The sequence below is a fragment of the Hippopotamus amphibius genome, chromosome 9 (assembly GCF_030028045.1).
Source record: "Hippopotamus amphibius kiboko isolate mHipAmp2 chromosome 9, mHipAmp2.hap2, whole genome shotgun sequence".
Taxonomy (NCBI): domain Eukaryota; kingdom Metazoa; phylum Chordata; class Mammalia; order Artiodactyla; family Hippopotamidae; genus Hippopotamus; species Hippopotamus amphibius.
Window position 1 is genome coordinate 36,188,985 of NC_080194.1, and position 22,242 is coordinate 36,211,226.

Below are 22,242 nucleotides of genomic sequence, written 5' to 3' on the forward strand. Positions count from 1 at the left end.
CAGAATTTATGGGTCCACAAATCCCCTTGCTTAGCAGATAACCTTCCTGCGAGAACATCTCCAGTAGTTTTACTGTCTGGTTCTATTTGTCATCTCCCCAAAGAATGTACTCAGTCATAATTGTAATTATCATGCTTATTTCAGGGTAAGATGTTGTTGAAGATGGATACAGTCTTGAAGGTTTGGAAGTACAACTTCCAACAGAGAACACTTACAGCAGAGAAAAACTTTTGAAAAAGTGTGAATACAATTTTAAAAAAATTTTCAGCAGATCAAGTATTTTTTCATATGAACAAATTTGTGTTTATTATGATAACTTCAATTTTACTTTGTTAAAGATAATTCACTATTGGTCTCTGATTTACAATTTCATATCAGAAAATCTACCCTCTACCTTTACCAGCAAGCTCCACATTGGCTAATTACATATGGACCAATATATGTAGATCACAGCTACTCAGTGTTTTTTATTTTTATATTTATGGTATTTTATTGTATCAATTCCTACAGAATAACAGACTTCACTAAGAAAATATTTTTCTGCGAAACTTTTTCTTCAGAGCCCCCTTAATATCATTGTTCCTGAGGCTGTAGATGAGGGGGTTCAACATGGGGATCACCACCATGTAGAACACAGACACCACCTTGTTCTGGTCAGTTGAGTAGCTGGACTTGGGCATCACATAAATGAATGTGATGGTTCCATAGTACAGAGTGACTGCTGTGAGGTGGGATGTGCAGGTGGAGAAGGCCTTGTGGCGCCCCTCAGTGGAGTGCATCTTCAGGATGGTGATGAGGATGTAGATGTAGGATACGGCTATGACAATCACTGTGACCACAATGATGGAGCCAAGTATAAACGAAGGGACAACTGTGGGGATACTGATGTCAGAACAGGAGAGTTCAACCAAAGGAGCAAAATCACAGAAAAAATGATTGACTCGATTTCGTCCACAGAAAAGTAAAGAATAGAAGGAAATAGTAAAAGAGCAAGCATTGAGCAAACCACCTACATAAGCCACTGTGAGTAACTGAACACAGACTTGTGTGGACATTTCAGTGGAATAAAGCAGTGGGTTGCATATTGCCATGAAGCGATCATATGCCATGGCAGCCAGAAGGAAGCACTCAGTTGACCCAAAGAAAGCACCTGAACCAAGCTGGATGGCACATGCAGGATAGGAGATGGTATTTCTCTCCACCAGGAAGTTTATGAGCATATTGGGTGTAACAGAAGATGAATAGCCAATGTCAGCAAAGGCCAAGTGGCTCAGGAAAAAATACATAGGATGATGGAGCTGAGAAGAGCTTCTGATAAGAATGATTGTGCTGAGATTGCCACATATGGTCACCAGGTAGATACATAGGATGATCATGAAGAGGATGACTCGAAGGATTGGATCATTTGTTAAGCCCAGTAAAATGAACCCTGTCACTGCTGTGTGGTTCCCATGTCCCACGGAATCCATGAGATGGGGTAGCTGCTACCAAAATGAACCTATGAGGAAACACTGCATTAAAGAAGTTGTAAATTCAGTGGTTCATTTTCATTAATACATATTGAAGTTATTATAAGCAAATAAATTATTCAAGCTAAGTCTGGACTTTTTAACTTTAGATTCTACATTTTATACGTGTGTATAATGTCTTCTATATTTAAAAATTTTTTAGCAAAAACACTAGAAAACCTGCTTCAAATAATGTTGCTTTTTTTCCTTTCTATTACATATTGATAACATGTACTTAAAGTGACTTTACAGCTAAAGATTTAAAAAATTAAGACGTGGGAATAGCAAAAAGGAATGATCAGTATAACAAAAAAGGTTAAAATGTATAAATATAGAATTATGTCATGGGGACTCAAATAATAGCTAATATTTACTAAATGCTTCCTAGATGATGGGCATAATATTAAGAGTTTTATATACTAAGTTCTATTTTTAATTTCCATGAAATAATATTAAGTACTTTTATTTATAGAAGAAGAAACTGACTTTGAGAATGTTAAGAAACTTACCTAAGTTTACACAGCAAGTGGTAGAATCAAGATGTGAATCTCAGGTAGTTTGAATCCAGTCCACTCCTTTATTAACTACACTCTAAAATGAAATTAAACAATACTTAAGATGAAGTTGAGTCTCTTGGAAAAGGATGGATAACAAATTACCTTTCTACTTTCTGACAGCTAACTTATGAAAGAGGTGCCTAGTTACACAGTTTACATTTTCTATCAGTAAAATAAAATCATGTTTTTAAAAGGAGAAATACAATTTTCTTGACAGTACAAAGAAGAAACAGAAATTTCAAATTGAGATTATGAAGTCATCTATTGTAAATGTATATATATTTATAATATTTACAATTAAAATATTGTTTCATTAAATAGTTTGAAATAGTCTAATCACTATGCAAAACATTATGTGAGTAATATCTAGGACATTTATTCAAACAAAACATTTCCTAATGTAACAATGTTTTTTAATTGGAGTATTATAGAACAAAATAATACACTATATTAGTTTCAACATGATATACAGCTGAATACAGTTACAGCTTGAAAAGAAGTTTACCCAGTTTCACCCAGTGAGTGACAAGGTTGAACCACGTTTCCAATTTTCTGGATTCATTTTCTTGACTTTGTCCAAAGTCTCTGGTTGCCTGTATATTAAAGCCTCCAGAACAATAAACAAAGGAAATCTTTTCACAAGATATTTACAAACAGTAAGTCTCCAAAGCATCTCAAAGCTAGTGAATCTATTAATTTAATGACTGAGTGCCAAGTGTAGATAGTGTTGAAAGACCATGTGAGTTTCTGATCTCATTGGTGGAAAAACGAGGAGTCCTAGTACCTTGAATCATGCCTGTTTATACACACTGAATAGATTGTTGAAACGTAGGTTAATTCAGCTAAGGTTACTTGCTACCTGACCGCTGGATTGCATCTGCCCTAATTTGTGAGTACACATACAACTTCAGCGTAAAATTTTCTCAAATGGTAAATGAAAATCAGTACCACAGATTAATTCACAAAGCCAAAATCTTACCTCTTGAAATAAGAATTTACTCATTTTATAGCAATAAATTCAAAGTGGTTGTTATATAGCAATCATGCTATCTTTTATTATTGCTTGCCTGTGGGAATAAGTCTCTGAAGATTTTAGAGATTCAAATGTGAGTTCAAAAGCACCAGGGTCATTACCACATTCTCAAGTGAGTATCGAACAGTTCACTTCAAACAAAAACAACTAATCTTGAATGGTTCTATCAGTTCTGAAGTAATCATTTTTCCCTTTACATCTAGATTTTGCTGTACTTTCAATTGGTAGTTATTGAAAATACAAATAAAAAGTTATCTTACAGCTAAATATTGATTATAAGTTTAATTTGCTATTTCGGGTTAAGGACTACTAAACATCAAATATTAAGTAGTAACCTTAGCTTCATTCAGCATGCATTCATTTTATGTTTTATAAATGATATATGTAGGACACTCCATTAGGTGTCTTGGGAAACATAGGGTAGAATGCCATGTAAAGCTGAATTTTAAATAACACAGTTATTTAAGACGCCTATGTATTTTTTCTAGCCAAATCTATAGAATGAATATCTTTAAGGTTGTAGATAGAGAACTATGAAGTAAAAAGTGGTTTGAATGCCTTCCAGATCAGACTTAGTCTATGAGCCTCAAAGGGAAGAATACTGGTTAATGACTTATTTAACTAGACAGGTGGTGGCAGAAACAGCTCTTTTCAACCTGAAGACTCAATCTAATATTCTTGCTAATCCTAAGTTTAGAAAGTTTTATCTCACCCTGCTGATGTGCCCTTTGCTGGATAAGCCACCAACCCAATTTTGTTCAGACTACTCTTTGAACTCTGAACTCCGTTTCTCATTTAATTCTCACAATAATTTGGTGATCCAAGCATTCCCATCATTCTAATTTTACAAAAGAGAGAATTGAGGCTTAGTTTAAGATACTTGTCCAAATGTACTCAACTGGTTCAACTAAATCCAGGTTTAAATTTAGGTCAGACTTACTGCTAGAATATATACTCTTTAATGTAAAAGGATTACACATATGATCAAATAGGATTTATCCTGTGGATGCAAGGATGATTCATTATCCACAAATCATCCAGTGTGGTACACCACATTAACAAATTGAAGAATAAAAATTGTATGATCATTTCAACAGATGCATAAAATGCTTTTGACAAAATTCAACATCATTTAGGATAAAAACACTTAGCAAAGAAGGTATAGAAGGAACGTACCTCAATGTAATGACCATTTATGACAAGCCCACTGCTACCATCATACTCAATGGAGAAAAGCTGAAAGCATTTCCTCTAAGATAAGGATCAAGACAAGGATGCCTACTGTCAACAATCCTATTCAACATAGTATTGGAAATCCTAGCCATAGCAGTCAGACAAGAAAAGAAAAATTAAAAGACTCTAAATTAGAAAGGAAGGTGTAAAACTGATACCATTTGCAGATGACATGATACTATATATAAAGAATGTGTACTCAACTACTACTGTCATCTAGTCAATTTCAACACTTAAGTGCCTCAGTGATGACCACTGGTTCCCAACTAGTTCCCATGCTCAACCCTCTGCCTAATTCCCTAAAACTGGCTAAACCTAATGTCTGGACCTGTGCACCAGGCCAGTTACTCAGGATCTTGATTTCCTCTCACGTGCTCACCAATGACTGACACCTGTTGATCTTACTACCTAAATTCCCATCAAATGTGTCCACTTCTTTCCATCTCAACATCGCAACAGTTGTCCTAATTGATTTTCCTGTATGCACAGTTATTTTTTTAAAAATTTAATATTATTCATTTTTAATGCTGTCAAATAATTATATGCACTTAGTTAAAATGACTCATAAGAGAAACAATGGTCTTTTCCCCCTTCCTTTACAAATCCAACATACAACTCCCTGCAGGAACTACTTTGAGTCTTTGTTTCGTGATTGAAATTCCTCACTATCTGTAAGTGTGTTTTAATAAAGAATAATTGGAATTTCTATATGTATTCCTGCTATTTTCCTTAATTATTTAATTTGAACATAGTTGATAGGATAAATCTGTGGTTTTTCCAAATCTGAGAGGATCATTATAGGTTTTATTTGTTAAATTTGTTATAACAAGGTGAGAATAGAATAGTCAATGGGTTAACTATCAGAAAAGAGAATAAATTTTAATTCCATATTCTATTGCAAAGATAAATAAAAATAAACCATTTTTCACAGCCAGCAAGCAAATGGAACATGGTGGTGGTATCAAGACAGAAGGTTATATAACAATAAAGTAGAATCTCACATGTGACTTTATTACTAAGCAACTCATTCAACTTCATGCTAGCAAAGTAAAAAATAAATGTCTTAACCCCCCCAAAAAAAACATGATTTTAGTTACTTTAATTAATGACCGTATATATTTTTCAGCTTTTTATTCATATCTATATAATACGATGTAATGGCCAGCTCAGTTCACTGTCATCTTAAAGACATACTTAAAACTTAAGTTATTTAATCTTTCATGTTTCCAGCTATTAATATATGTCATCTTGTTCTAACTTTAATTTTAGTCAAAGCTGAATTTAAAAATTGAGTTTAAAATTTGTCTTTCTACAGCTTATACCATTCTTTATTGATCCAGAATTTTAGTATATTCACCTATTGGCATTTTGCACACCTCCATCATTCACATTAGTACACACACACATACACACACCCCTATTTTCCACTCCTTTTATTCTTTCACTATAATTATATTTTTAATTTCTATTTTATTAAACCTTGAAACTTTAGTATACATTTCACATTTAATTATTTTATTTAGTTATAGAAAATATCTGATGATCCCTATTTTATGAGGATAAAGATCTGTCGACCTACACTTCTCTTCAACTCTCTCCCCAAAATTGGCTTTCTTTTTTCAGTCACCTGGACTTTGGCACTATGTTCACTAATTAGGATTAAATTTTATAAATTCTATATGCTGATTATAAAATATTAAAGTAAATAAATGTTTATACTATTATGACTAGGTAAATAATATTCACTGGAGAACCAGGACTTTTCCTGAAATTGTACCCTTATTTGCTTTCTTCCTTTTTCCTGTCCTGCTTCCCTGACTCCTCTACTAGTTTCTCCTGGGAGCACCTCCTTAATAAATCACTTTAAAAGAAACCCTCTTCTCAGGATCTATTTTTAGGAAAACTAACCTAAGATAACATCCATGAAGAATACCAAATCAGAACTTGCTATGTATGACCTCACCTATCCCACCCTCCAAAAAGCACCAAAACAAAAATTGTCCAACAATGTGTGACTAATCATGTAATCATAGACATATTAGGGCATAAGTATAGGGGAATGGTAAAAATGAGTTCTAGGTGGCGTATTTATAGCATGACTTACTGGATGGCATTTTCCCTTCTCTCACTGTTGGGTAAGGGGGTGTGGGTAGGGGGTTGTAGCATACCCTTCTGATACCTACATCACATTCTCTTACCCCAATTATGATTTTAAGGGCATGCACGATGGGTGGTTTGCCAGTTTTCTGCTTCCAGAGATAACCACTAATGCCTCCACCTCATGCCCCCGTCCTTCTCTGAAGCCAAGACCTTCTAGGAAGTCACTACCAACCTGCTCAGTCCATATACAAGCACATCCCAGATGTGGGGAGTAGTTAAAACCCTGAGGCAAATCCCAATCAACAGAGCCTGGAAGTTAATGCATAAACATCCTTCCTCCTTCTTCATTTGGAGAATTCTGGAAGGCAATCTCTGAACTTCTCGCACGTCCCAGTGGAATCAAGTCACTGTTGCTACAGCAAGGATCTTGTATTGCTTTTCCTCCTTGCCTGTCCCACCCTCCCTACTTCCTCCCTCCTGCTTCCTTGGTTCACCTCCCAAATAAAGTACCTGAAGACAGCTCCTTGTCTCGGGCTCTGCCCTCCAAGAAACTCAATGCCTTATAGAAATGCCTCCATCCCCAGTCACAAAGGCAATTAAGGAGGTATCTGAGAATTGCTCAGAGTTTAGCGTGTAAGTACTGGAATGTGAGGGAACTGTGTTTGAATCATGTTTGAAGAAGCCTAACATTGAGAAGATGGCTGGATCTCTGGTGAAGTATAAACTTTGCTGTCAGTTACTTCTTGTTCCTCTCCAATTCTATCACTGGAAGATCCTGTGGATGGAAAATAGAAATGTGAGAAACTTCTGGAGATGCTGACCATATACTCCTGCACTCTTCTCCTAATGCAAACATCTAAGCTTGAGATAGAGTTTAAATGGGAATAGTCACAGAAGACCAAAAATAACTAGTTTGCAAGACAATCATCATTGCTGTATTCAAATCGTCTTTCTGTGACTCCAACACCATCCATCATTTCTTCTGTGACATATCACCCGTGGTCAGCCTGGACTGTGATTGCACTTCCCATCATGAAATGACTATCTTTGTGCTCTCTGCCTTTGTGTTGGTGGGCAGCTTTATTTTAATTATAATTTCCTGTGTCTTCATTGGATCCATAGTTTTATGAGGATGCCTTCTACCAAAGATATAAGGCCTTCTCAACCTGCTCCTGCCACCTCACTGTGGTGTGCATACACTATGGATTTTCTGGTTTTGTCTATTTGAGGCCCAAGGACAGTGACTCATTCCCTGAAGATATGCTGATGGCTGTGACATATACAATACGGACACCTCTGTTTAATCCCACTGTTTACAGTCTAAGAAACACATGCAGATAGCCGTGAGGAAGGTACTAGACAATGCAAGAGGGTCCATTTCTCAGATGGTAAATACAAGAACTCTGAGTGGAGTACTTCCAATAAAATCATCACCTTGTATACATAATAATTAAAATATTATCAATTACCTGATATGCACTGGCATCACCAGTCTTCTAGTGCAAACAGGATATAGTTTTTAAATATTTTAAAATGTGTGTGACTGCATGTATCTATGGATGTATATACACACATACATGCATACGGTAAACAAACCAAAACACAGTATGTTTCAGTATACAGTATTTTCATGATAGTTCATTGTTAACATACAGAAACAACTTATTTTTGTGTGTTGATTTTGTACTTTGCTGAATTTGTTAATTCTAACAGTTCTTTTTGGTGGGTTTTTAGGGTTTTCTATGTTTAAAATCAAATCTGAAAAGAGACAGTTTTACTTCTTCCATTCTGACTTGGATGCCTTTTAATTTTTTATCTTGCCTAATTTCTCTGGCTAGGACTTCCAGGACTATGTTGAAAAGGAGCAGTGAGAGTGGGCATCTTTGTCTTGTTCCTATTCTTAGAATAAAAGCTTTCAGTCTTTCACCTGAGTATGATTTTAGCTGTGCCCTTGCTATATACAGCCATTATTATGGTACAGTATATTCATTCTATACTCAATTGATTGAGAGCTTTTATTATGAAACTATGTTGAATTTTATAGATGCTTTTTCTGCATCTATTGAGATGATCATAAGATTTTTATCTTTCATTCTGTTAATAATAGAATTCACCATAATATGGTGAATCACATTTATAATTTGCATATGTTGAACCATCCTTACATCCCAGGGATATATCCCACTTTTATCATGATATGCAGTAATTTTAAAGTACAGTGACATTAGTATTTTATTGAGAATTTTTGCTCTTATGTTCATAAGGGAATTGGCTTGTAATTTTCTTTTCTATAGGGTCCTTATCTGGATGGCATCAGGGCAATGTGGGCCTTGTAAAACGAGTTTGGGAGTATTCTCTCCTTTTCAAGCTTTGAAAGAGTTTGAGAAGGATTGGCATTAATTGTTTTTAAGTATTTGGTAGAATTCACCAGCGAAATCATCTGGTCTTTGTTTTTTGTTTACTGGGAGGTTTTTGATTACTGATTCAGTCTCCTTATTTGTTACTCTTGTTCAGATTTTCTATTTCTTCATCTTCAGTCTTGTTAAGTTGTGTGTTTCTAGGAATTTATCCATTTCTTCTAGGTTATCCAGTTTGTTGGTATACAGTTATTCATAGCAGTCTCATGATCCACTGTATTTCTGTGATATTAGTTGTAATGTCTTCTCTTTCATTTCTGATTTTATTTGAATCTTCTCTTTTTTCCCCTTAGTTGCTCTAATTAAATTTTGTCCATTTTGTTTGTCTTTTCAATGATCCAGTGTTTAGTTTCTTTTATGTTTTCTATCATTTTTCTGGTCTCTATTTGAATTATTTTTGCTCCTTGTTATTTCCTTTCTTCTAACTTTGGGCTTAGTTTGTTCTTTTTTCTAGTTTCTAGAGGTGTAAGGTTGGGTAGTTAATTGAGTTCTTTCTATTTTCTTAATGTAGTCAACTTTTATTGAGAAATAATTGACATATCAGTATCAGCTGTAAAACATAATGACTAAATATATACATATATTGCAAAATGATCACAAGTCTAGTTAATATCCATCACCAGACATAGTTAAATTTTTTTTCTTGTGATGAGAGTTTTCAAGATCTAGTCTCTTAGCAAATTTCAAGTGTATAATATATTATTATTAGCTATAGTTACCATGTTGTACGTTAGATTTCTAGAACTTATTCATCTTATATCTGAAAGCCTGTACCCTATGACCAATATTACCTCATTTCCCCCACCCCTTACTCCCTGGCAACTGCCATGCTATTCTGTTTTCCTAAGTTCAACTTTTTTAGATTCCATATAGATACTATGCAATTTTTTGTCTGTCTCTGACTTATTTCCCTTAGCCTAATGTCCTCCAAGCTCATCCACATTATTGCAAATGGTAGGATTTCCTTTTTTAAAAGTAAGTGATATTCCACTGCATATATACCTGAATTTCCTTATCTATTTATTCATCAATGAACACAGATTATATACATATCTTGGCTATTGTAAATAATGCTGCAGCGAACATGGGACTTCAGTTATCTCTTCAAGATATTAATTTAATTTCCTTCAAATACATACCCAGAATGTTGAATGGTAGTTCAACTTTTAATTTTTTTGAGACACCTCTATACTGTTTTCCATAGTGGCTGCACTAATTTCCATTCCCACAAGAGTTCTCCTATCTCTACATCTCTCTAACCTTGTTATTTCTTAGATTTTTGATAATAGCCATTCTAACAGGAGTGAGGTGATATCTCTTTATGGTTTTAATTTGCACTTCCCTGATGATTAATGATGTTGAACACCTTTTCATAAACCTATTGACTATTTGTATTCTTCTTTGGAGAAATATCTATTCAGTTCCTTTAATCACTTTTTAATCAAGTTATTTGGTCTTTTTCCTATTGATTTATGAGCTCCTTATATATTTAGATATTAGCCCTTTATCAGATACATGGTTGGCAAGTATTTCTCCCACTTCATAGACTGCCTTTTCATTTTATTGATTGATAGTGTGATACATTATACTAAGAGAATACAGGAAAAAATCATATGATTAACTCAATAGCTGCAGAGCAAGCATTTGACAAAATTCAACATCCATTCATAATATAAAACTCTCAACAAATTATGTATAGAAGCAATATATTTCAATATAATAAAGTTTACATATGAAAAGCCCACGGTTAAAATCATACTCACCAATAGAAAGCTGAAAGCTTTTCCTCTAACATCAGGAATAAATCAAGGATGCCTATTTATGCCACTTCCATTCAACATAGTCCTGGATGTCCTAGCAAGAGAAATCAGACAAACTTTTAAAAATAAATAAAAGGCATCCAAATTGTAAAGGAAAATGTCAAATTGTCTCTGTTTTCAGATGATATGATCCTATATAGAGAGAATACTAAAGACTCCACAAAAAATTGTTAGAACTAACAAATTAACTTAGTAAAGTTTCAGGATACAAAATCAACACACAAAAATCAATTGTTGGACTTCCTTGGTGGTGCAGTGGTTAAGAATCTACCTGCCAGTGCAGGGAACATGGGTTCAATCCCTGAGCCAGGAAGATCCCACATGCCATGAATCAACTAAGCCCATGTGTCACAACTACTGAGCCTGCACTCTACAGCCTGTGAGCCACAACTGTTGAGCCCACGTGCCACAACTACTGAAGCCCACATGCCTAGAGCCCATGCTTCCCAACAGGAGAAGCCACCACGCTGAAAAGCCAGAACATCGCGACAAAGAGTAGCCCCCATTCACAGCAACTAGAGAAAGCACGCGCACAGCAATGAAGCTCCAACACAGCCAATAAATAAATAATTAAAAACAAAAACAAGAAAACAAAAAATCAATTGCCTTTGTATATACTGAAGAAAAACGCCTATGAAACCTTACCGAAAAAGAGGACATGCTATATTATTCCATTTGTATGAAATTCTGGAACCTGCAAAACTAAGCCATGGTAAAAAAAGAAATCATCAGGATAATGAGTGCCTCTGTATGGAGGGTGATCTAGGACTAACCAGTGAGGGGTTTGAGGGAAGTTCTTGGGCTGATGTAGTATTCTATATGATGAGAGGTGCTTCAGTTACACAGGTTAATGCATTCACCAATACATATTGATCCTACACTTAAGATTCACATATTTCACTTTATATACATTTCCATTAAATTGCATAAAATAAAACATGTAAAAAGTATTGAGCTATAGTTATTGATATGTCTACAAAAGTATTTATGAGGAAGTGCACCGATCTGTCATTTCCTTTGACAAGTATCATAAAATTAGTTGGACAAATAGATGGATAAAGTACAAAAAGATATGAGAGAAAACAAAGATAGTAAAATCTTAATGGATGGCATAATGTATTTTGCAAAATGATGATAGCAATAATTCCAGTTCCAGATGCTCTTCCAGAACTTTGTCACTGTCCCACCAAGAGCTGGAATCTGTTTCCACCTCCTAGAAACTGGTTAGTTCTTTAAGGCTGTCTGAATGAAAAGAATGCAGTGCAAGTGAGGTAGGGCACAAAAGTTGATATGGCATCCACTTGGCTCTCATGAAATGCTCACCCACAGATCCCATCACCATGCACATGTGGAAAGGCTGAGTCCCCATTTAAGGTCTCAGACAACAGCCAGCATCAACAATCAGATCTGAGAGTGAACAAGATGTTCAGTGTTTCTGTTATCCCTATTGAGCCATGTCTATATGAATTAGTTAAGTCCACTAAGTTTTGGGGTACTTTCTTTTACAACAGTGGATACTCAGAGCAATCTAGGTAGTGGATATACAGTTGCCAACAGTATAATTGTTTCAGAATGGCTTTATGTTTTCAAAATTTCATGAAATACTGGAAAAATTTTTGAGAGGCACTACAGTAAATGGAGATTTCAATTACAATAGATTTTCCTTTTTAGCAGGGCCTTTTACAGAAAATTTACTTCACAAGAAAGCAGTTATAACAATCATCCTATATGTTCATCTTCTTTTCCACCTCTCTTCTGACTGATTCCCTAGGCAACACCCTATACAATAGGCCCTCTCCCAAGCCTTGTATATAGGACAGAATACCTGTGGGACTTGGTACTAAGTAGAAATTTTTATATGTATGATGGAATCATCCACATTCCAAAATATATTTGAAGTTGAATTTCAATTACTTGATTTTTTTCAAATGAATAAGGTCAAACTTCACTGAATAATCATGATGCTATGTCAGAATAAAAGCAGTGTTTTGTGAGTATCACAATGAGTTCTAGGTCCACAGAGAACAATCTTCCTGGTATTTAATGGAAAGCAAAAAACTCCAAGTAGCATCAAGGGGCAATGGTCTCAGGTGACCACAGAATTCTCATTGAAATATGCACGAAACTCAGCTCCAGCCATAAGAAATAGAGGAGACTACACACTATTGCTATCGTTATAGGACACTTCATAATTTCAGGCATAGAGTGAGTGCATCACGGGCTTTCAAAGGGCAAAATGGCTTAAAAACTTACCTCTAAATGACATTAGAAGAAGAACTGTAGAGAGATGTGAATGAGCTGTGAGTTCTTCACAGAGCTTAACATCTTCTTCTTTTTAAGAGATTGGAAGTGATTCCTCTATGGTATAAGGTAGGATTTTATTTTATTTTTTATTTACCATGAACAGTGTGCTCTATCCACTAATAACCAAGTAGCTATGAGTGTTAATAGAGAGAAGGTACTGAAAATACTAAGGATGCAACTGGACTGGAGATAAATGCTGTTACTTTCCTATTCCACACAGACAACGGCAAGGAGAAGAGCTTAGAAAGCAGCAAACTGAGAACAGAGCTGCGGACTCCAGACCAAAGTGAAGTGTGCCAAGAGGGATCAACTTCACACGACTGACTCAGCAGAAGACCTGGTGCCACGTGACAGGCAGCCTGTGAGCAGGCAAGTATTACTGAGCACCTGTAGGAAAAGTTGCCTATAAATCAAGTGATGTTTTAGCAAATGGGAATGGACCTAGCAGGTACTGGGCGCTTATCATCCAATAGGTCTATATGCACAACTCTGTCATCCTGCAAGGAAGTATACTTAAGGCCATGTTACAGAGGAGAAAAGTGGCTATTAGGGAGATTGAACTATTTGCATTTTTGTACATAACAGAAACAGAGGATGCATTTGATCACAGGCCTTTCTAATTCTGCTCAGTCATCTGTCCCTTTACAAAATACACTCCAGTGTAGTTCTAGGTCTGATCTCAAGGCTAATTAAGTGATTTCATTGTATTAAAACAGTTAAGCGGGAAAGAGTAAAGAAAAACACGTATAAAATATTTATGCAATTTCCATATTTCATCCATTATTTAATTCTAAATTTTACTGTAAACCATTGGCAATTTGATTTTTTGTGTATCCCCCCATCCTCCATTTTTCCGTTGGCCATTCAGTGTGGCCATTTGGTTTCGTAATTATGCAGTTGTGATTTATAAAAAACAACAAGCATTCCTTTGGTGGATCTAATATATAGCCTCTTTGAAAGAAGGTAAATTTTCATCTATCTATCTATCTATATTTAGAAAGCCATTTATTACTAGAAAAAGCATAAGCATCATGAACCTTTAATTTATATAAATTTTGTTAAATTTTCTATCAAAATTCATACATAACTCAATAAAATATACTCCTTGGTTTTCCCATTTAAAATATCAAAATCTTTTCTGAAAATTGTAGAAAAACTGACTCAAAGCTGACTTTGGTTGGGTTGGAAGAAAGTTAAATGCACTTTTCCAAAGATTTGGTGATAAATAGTTACCATTTCTCTAGGCTTAAATGCTACCCCATGAGCAGAAATTAAATGGAACTGCCAGAAAAATCCTCCAGGTCAGCCTGGAGGGCAATGATGAGTGACACTGTGGTCCCAGTAGTCCCCATTCTGGCCAAGGTTTTGGTGTACCTCTTGGAAGTTAGATGGTTTACAGTGTCCAATGTCCAGGATTTTGATATGGGATGAGATGAGAGTCTGCCAGGTGACTTAATATCAAGAAACAACCTTAAATTTCTGCAGGTCTCACTGGCATCTCAAAGACATTAGACCTACTAAGTCCACTACATCTCTCTGCAAGGATGTGTGGTAGACAAACTGGGAAATGGTTTTTTCAGGTAAATAAATCAATTATGTCCATTTTAGTCTACAGAAGTGGTATAGCCCAAGAAGGGTGAATTTATCACAAAATGCTGGTCCAGAAAACACCTCCCTCAAACTCTGAACCTTGGAGAGTGACCAAAAGTAATAGGAATAATGCCATATTGACATATTTTCAATCACTAATTCTCATGAGTGTTATAAGGAAAGTAGGATTTATTATTATTACAAATGGAAAAAGGAAGTAACAGAATCACAGTGAGAGTTTCAAAACCTAGACATGCCAATTTCTTCTAAAGTTTTTGTTTTTTTTTTCCTTCTTGGAAAGACCTGACAGAAACTTGGGATGGATGTGACTAAGATTATATAACTTTCTTTTTTTTTTCCCTGCTATTTGTTTATTTATTTATTTATGGCTGCATTGGGTCTTCGTTGGTGCGCTTGGGCTTTCTCTGGTTGGAGCAAGCGGGGGCTACTCTTTGTTTCAGTGTGCGGGTTTCTCATCATGGTGGCTTCTCTTGTTGCAGAGCATGGGCTCTAGGTGTGCGGGCTTCAGTAGTTGGGGCATATGGGCTCAGTAATTGTGGCTCTTGAGCTCTAGAGCACAGCCTCAGTAGTTGTGGCGCATGGGCTTTGTTGCTCTGTGGCATGTGGGATCTTCCCGGCTCAGGGGTCAAACCCATGTCCCCTGCATTGGCACTCTTAACCACTGTGCCACCAGGGAAGTCCCTATATAACTTTCAAGAAGGCTCCCCTGGTGATCCTGGTACGCTCCCTATTATTGGAGTAGTTATGACAGTTGTGTCTTATTTGATGCCACAGAAAGTAAAGTATATTGTCCAGATCAGAAAGTAATAGTCCCTTTTGCTTTGTTCCAAGCAGACTACTCCTAGACTTTAGAGGGGTTTTGTGAGGGAAAAGGGAAATACCCTTTATTCATTAAACAAACATATTAAATACTGGTATGTACTTTTTTTTCTTTGCTGAGTCATGCATTTATTTAACTACTGCTGTCTCGTTTCCTATTCTTTTGCTTGTCTTTTTTTAAATTAAACTATAGTTTATTTATAATATTGTGTTAGTTTCAGGTATACAGCTTCAAATTCTTTTCCATTATAGGTTATTATAAGATATTGAATATAATTCCATGTGCTATATAGTAAATCCTTGTTGTTTATTTTATGTGTAGTAGTGTGTATCTGCTAACCCCATGCTCCTAATGTATCCCTCCCCCTACCCTTTCCTCTTTGGAAACCATACTTTTGTTTTCTATGTCTCTGAGTCTGCTTCTGTTTTATAAATAAGTTGATTTGTATTTTTTTAGATTCTAAATGTGATATCATATGATATTGTCTTCTTCTGACTTACTTCACTTAGTATGATAATTTCTGTGTCCCTCCATGTTCCTGCAAATGGCATTATTTCATTCTTTTTTATGGCTGAGTAGTATTCTGCTGTATGTGTGTGTCACATCTTCCTCATCCATTCATCTGTCGATGGCCGTTTAGGTTGCTTCCATGTCTTGGCTATTGTGAATAGTGCTGCTGTGAACATTGGGGTGGATGTATCTTTTCCAGTTAGAGTTTTCATCCTTTCTCAATGTTGCCCAGGACTGGGATTGCTGGATCATATGATAACTCTATTTTTAGTTTTTTAAGGAACCTCCAAGCTTTTCCATAGTAGCTGCACCAATTTACATTCCCACTAACAGTGCAGAAGGGTTCCCTTTTCTCCACACCCTCTCCAGCACTTATTATTTGTAGACTTCTTGATGATGGCCGTTCTGGCTGGTGTGAGGTGATACCTCATTATAGTTTTGATTTGCATTGCTCTAATAATTAATGATGTGGAGCTATTTTTATGTGGCTGTTGGCCATCCATATGTCTTCCTTGAAGAAATGTCTATTTAGATCTCCTGCCCATTTTTTGATAGGGTTATTGGGCTTTTTAATGTTGAGTTGCATGAGCTGTCTGTGTATTTTGGAAATTAAGCTCTTGTTGGTAGCATCATTAGCAAATATTTTCTCTCGTACCATAGGTTGTCTTTTCATTTTGTTTGGTTTCCTTTGCTGTGCAAAAGCATATAAGTTTGATTAGCTGTCATTTGTTTATTTTTGCTTTTATTTCTGTTGCCTTGGGGGACTGAGCTAAGAAGATAGTACTACGGTTTATGTCGGAGAATGTTTTGCCTATATTTTATCTATTGCTAAGCCATAGTTTCCTTATTTCAGACATGGACACAATACTACTATTTATCCCGTAAGGTATTCAAGAGACTACATGACAGAGATGTTCTGGGTACATTAGCTATCTTGATATTCTTTAAATATGTCAAATTCATTCCCACCTTGGGGTCTTTGCAGTAGCCATTTCATGCGTGTATCATATTTTACTGCTAGACCTTATATAGTGCATGCTTAGCACATTCTAGTTGCATAGTAAGTGTCAGTTCCCTAGAAAGGGCTTTCTTGACTCTACAGTCCAAAGTAGCCACCTAGTCCCTCACTCTCATATCACTTTCCTTTAATTCTCTTTATGGCATTTTTCTCTCTCTGAGATAGGAGAGGCCATATGTCTTATCCCATGTTATATTTCCCATGCAGAGAATTGACTAAAACATCATAGACATTAAATATTTACTTGTAACATCAGGATTGAAATACCTACCACATAGAGTTGTTGGGAGTGTCAACTTAAAAAAAGTACACAACGTGAGAGTTGGGAGTTGAGTTTATTTGGGGCAAAATTAGGACTGCAACCTGGGAGACAGCATCCCAGATAGCTCTGAGAAACTTTTCCAAAGAGGCAGGGGGAAGATTAGTATATACGTATTCTTGGTAAAGGAGGAGTACATGCAATCAAACGTATTTTTTTGTAGGGGGTTTCTACTAGTCACAAGGAAGAGATGTCACCATGTAGGGACTTAGTGCTTTTCTAGATATGAGGAGATGCAAGGGTTGGGCTCATAAAGTCAGCTCCTGAAAACATCTAACAATCTAAAGACCTGTTCCGCCCATCCTCCAAAGCACAGAGTGCCTCCTTCCTGGTCTCCGCCCTGAATTCCCTTGAGGGGTTGTTGAAGGTCAGCAGCAGTAGCAGCACATGTGATTTAATCCTTGTACAGGCAGATGGCAAGTTCCAATTTATAGTTGACGGGAGAAACCTAGTGAGAAGACTCTATCAAACGCACAGTATGTTGTCCAGTATATTTCAGATTTTGAGTAACTACTGGTTACCTGCATCACTGCCTGTATAAGTTTTGCCCAGTAATTCAGTACATAGAGAACACACAAACTTTCTAGATAATGGTATATTTTCGCTTTTCTTCAAGCTTTGTGGATTCTACAAAATACTTTCCAGTGTGTCTCTCCCAGTTTTTCCCCAACCTACATCTCCACACCAGAGTCTTCTCACTATTTTCCTTTCATTACCTAACAATAATGCCTGAAACCAAGCTCCATATTATTTGGAAAATCTGTGTGTTACTTTCATGCTGTCATCTCAAACACAGACTGGATATTTTAACAGCTGATGAACACCACCTGAAGAAACTGAGTTCTTATAGGAGCTGTGCTGCAAAGAAGCCAGTATATCTGCTAGTCTTATCCTGGGAGTTTTCCTGAAAGCTCAAGAATTGATCAGAACATCATGAACCAAACAAGCCATCCAGGATGAGAATAGTCCCTCCATAACCATTTTGCTTCCAAGATCTGCCTGAATGACAGACAGTTATTGAACAACTCCGCTTCAACTCATTGTTTTGTACAGAAAATCAATACAAATTTCTAAATGGTAAATTCACTTACTAAATCCACTCATTGACATAATTGTCAGCGAAGCAGCCACTGCCTTCTGGGGAGCACCTCTGAGGACAGTATTATTTTCCAAGGATGTCTGGAAGCCATTCAAAAATTTTCCCGTACTTCTCCATAAGTTGGTATTGATTCAGCCAATATTGTTAGGTGCTTCTGTATGCCAGGCTATGATTAGACCACACATAGACATTTTATACCCTTTACTCCTCATACTCCTGTAGGTAAAAAATATTTTTTTTTCATATTTCCCTCATTCATGCAGATTCTGATTGTAGAAGATGGAAAGGGGTGATAAATTAGGGGTTCCCAGAATATATTTGAGTCTACTCCATGGCATTTATATACCATCTCCTATGAGAATCTTTTTTTCATCACTCGTAGTCCTGACCTGGAATTCAGCCAGGTACATTTAACTTCCATTTCTTAGGCTTTCTCATTAAGAGTTGTCAATGTCCTTTCTTAAAAGCCCGGTGACATCAGTGCTTGCTATAATCTTATTTTTTTAATTAATTAATTTTTTTTTTGGCTGTGTTGGGTCTTTGTTGCTGCCAGTGCACTTTCTCTAGTTGCAGCAAGCGGGGGCTACTTTTCATTGTGGTGTGTGGGCTTCTCATTTTGGTGGCTTCTTTTGTTGCAGAGCACAGGCTCTAGGTGCATAGGCTGCAGTAGTTGCAGCACATGGGCTCAGTAGTTGTGGCTTGCAGGCTCTAGAGCACAGGCTCAGTAGTTGTGGTGCACCGGCCTAGTTGCCCCACTGCATGTAGGATCTTCCTGGAGCAGGGATTGAACCCGTGTCCCCTGCATTAGCAGGTGGATTCTTAACGACTGCGCCACCAGGGAAGCCCCTGCTTTTTACCATCTTCTCAGAATCTTGACCCCAAGAACCTCTGCACCTTTGGAGGAGAGTGGCTACGTGCACCAGGAAGATGGGCAATCACACCACAGTGAGCACGTTCCTTCTCTGGGGATTTTCCAGTTTCCCAGACCAGCAGAATCTCCTTTTTGTGATGGTTTTCTTCTCACAAGTGACCATCCTAGCTGCAAATGTGTCCATAATGGTGGCCATCAAGCTCAATCACAATCTTCACATCCCTATGTACTTTTTCCTCCGTGGCTTGTCATTTTCAGAAACCTGTACCACTATGGTAATCATCCCCCGCATGTTAGTGGACTTGCTATCAAAAAGCAAGACCATTTCTCTTCCTGAGTGTGCCACACAGATGTTTTTCTTCTTTGGCTTGGGAGCCAACAACTGCTTCAACATGACTGCCATGTCCTATGACCGTTACACGGCTATTCACACCCCACTGCACTACACCATCTTGATGACCCAAAAGATCTGCTTTCAGCTCATGACAGCTTCTTGTGTCACTGGGATTGTGGTGTCGCTGTGCATTGTCCTCATAGTATTCAACTTGTCTTTCTGTGACTCCAGCACCATCCAGCACTTTTTTTGTGACATTACACCTGTAGTCTCCCTTGCCTGTGATTACACATTTTTTCAGAAAATGGTTCTTCTTGCCTTCACTGCCTTTGTGTTGGTGGGGAGCTTTATTTTCATTATGATTTCCTATGTCTTCATTGGGTCCATAGTTATGAAGATGCCTTCTGCCAAGGGGAGGTATAAGGCCTTCTCAACTTGCTCCTCCCACCTCACTGTGGTGTGCATACACTATGGATTTGCTGGCTTTGTCTATTTGAGGCCCAAGGACAGTGACTCATTCAATGAAGATATGCTGATGGCTGTGACATATACAGTGCTGACACCTCTGCTTAATCCCATTGTTTACAGCCTAAGAAACAAAGAAATGCAAATAGCCCTAAAAAAGGTACTAGGCAATATATGTAGGTTTTCCCCTAGATGGTAAATAAAAGAGCCCTGAACACTTCTTAAAATTTTTGCAGAACATTGGTAAATAAAAGTGGAGAATGTGGAGTACTTCCAATAAAAATTATCACTTTGTATATAAAGCAATTAAAGTGTGTTCTAACTGCCCAATATGCTCTGGTCCTACTTCTTTCCTACTATGAAACCAGATGTAGTTTTAAAATATTTTAAAATGAAATAAAATACTCTGAAACGTTATTACGTATATATGTACCTATGCATATATACACATATATATGCACACACATATGCACATGTGTATGTAGTAAATGTACCCAAAAATGTTTCAGAATACTGTATTTTCATAATTTTGCTTTCCTTTGAAGAAGGAAGAAAGTTATATTAAAGAGGAAAAGAAGAAAGAATGAAAGAGAGGCAGAGAGAGGGAGAGACAGAGTGAAAGAGAGAAAAGGAGAGGAAAGAGAAAGATCACTAACTTATTTAATCAAAAGAGGAGAAGGCACAAACAAAAATTTAGTGTTGAAATAAGTGAAAGACCACAATACAGAGAAATTTCAAAACATTTTAAGAAAATACCTGTTTAACTCTATTCAAAGAAATGTGGAAACTAGATGATAATGGATGAATTTCTGGAAAAAAAAGTGATGAAAGTTACTATAAAAGAAATATGCATTTTTTAACATACCAAACTCCAGATATAATATAGATGTCTGTCAAAGAGCTATTCTTTCCATCCCCCAACAGAGGAGCAGACTAGATTATTTCATAATTAACTTCCAGGAGTCCTCAAAAAGCAAGTAATTCGAATACTGTTTGAGTTATTATTGAGTTATTTGTTTAGAGCATAGACAAGAATAAATAGGTTGGAATTTATGAAAATCACAGGGGCGGAAGGTGCTATTAAATAACTGAATCTAACTGAGGCCATTGTAGTAAGTTCTCACGTGGATGCTTAGGGAGCAGCTGCAGGGAGGGCTCAGGATTTTGAGGTCACGGTGTCTGATGGCGCATCCATATGGCGAGTGATGTTACCAGTGCTGTGGCAGGACTGAGGGACCGAGATGGGAGCAAGAATCAAGGGGCTGATGGCAAAGTCTTTAATAAATAAGAAGAAACTGAGTGGTCAGTAAAGGACTCTGAGGACAATAGTATATGGTTTCATAGCTGGAGATAGTATTGGTGTCAATGAATGGAATGTTTTGTCATGAAGATTGGCAATAAATGACTTAGAAATATGGTGAGGAACTAGTAGAATGTCAGCGTTGTGTGCAGGTGTCTGTAGAATTAGGAGTGAGCAACTTCTCTTCAATATTGCTGAGAAGCAGATGTGCCCTCCTCAGACAACTAGGTTTGGTTAAGATGGAGAGGTGGAGCATGTACTCTGGGAAAAGTTAATCGGTTGAATAGAAAGGAGATTCCAGAATGAAAGTAAAACGTATAGGAGAAACAGCAGCAAAGAAAGAGAATTTCGAAGAGACAAAGCAGGGAGTTGTGTATAAGAAAATACTGGTGACGAGAGCTCCCAAAGGGCTTACAACTGGGATTCAAATCACAGCTCTATTGCTTATAGGTGGTGTCTGAGCCTATTGGGTCTACAGTTCTCATTCTTTGCTCAACATTGAATTAAAGTTTGGCTAGAGGTTCTCTGACCAACCATCTCATAAACTTCACCGTTCCATTTTCACAAATGTCCTTGCTTAGTGTGAAAGTCTCTCCCTTCTCATATAATTATCTAAAACTTTTATTTTATTCATGATTTTAAGACTCAAAATTTTGACCAAAAGGGATTTATCCCTGGGATGAAAGTTTGGTTAAACGTATGAAAATCAGTCAGTGTGATACATCGTATTAATAGAATGAAAAATAAAAACCACACGGTCATGTCAATAGATGTGGAATATATACACAATGAAATATTATTCAGATATAAAAAAGAAGGAACTCTTGCCATTCGTGACAACATGGATATACCTGGAGACCTTGTGCTAAATGAAATAAGCCAGACACAGAAGGAAAAATACTGCATGATCTCATTTATATGTG

At 36.7% G+C, this 22,242-nt stretch overlaps 2 protein-coding genes across 2 annotated transcripts; one reads left to right on the forward strand and one right to left on the reverse strand.

Annotated features, from left to right (window-relative positions):
* Nucleotides 1-524: 524 nt before the first annotated feature.
* LOC130861568 (olfactory receptor 478-like) lies at nucleotides 525-1,469 on the reverse strand. The gene has a single exon (XM_057750578.1). It carries the CDS (start codon nucleotides 1,467-1,469, stop codon nucleotides 525-527), a length of 945 nt encoding a protein of 314 aa, XP_057606561.1.
* Nucleotides 1,470-19,276: 17,807 nt separating this feature from the next.
* LOC130860765 (olfactory receptor 10T2-like) lies at nucleotides 19,277-20,218 on the forward strand. Its single transcript, XM_057749346.1, has one exon. It carries the CDS (start codon nucleotides 19,277-19,279, stop codon nucleotides 20,216-20,218), a length of 942 nt encoding a protein of 313 aa, XP_057605329.1.
* The last annotated feature ends 2,024 nt before the right edge of the window (nucleotides 20,219-22,242 follow it).

What these genes read in the sequence shown, in the direction of transcription:
- LOC130861568 (XM_057750578.1), bottom strand. Translation starts at nt 1,469, where the DNA reads ATGGATTCCGTGGGACATGGGAACCACACAGCAGTGACAGGGTTCATT.
- LOC130860765 (XM_057749346.1), top strand. Translation starts at nt 19,277, where the DNA reads ATGGGCAATCACACCACAGTGAGCACGTTCCTTCTCTGGGGATTTTCC.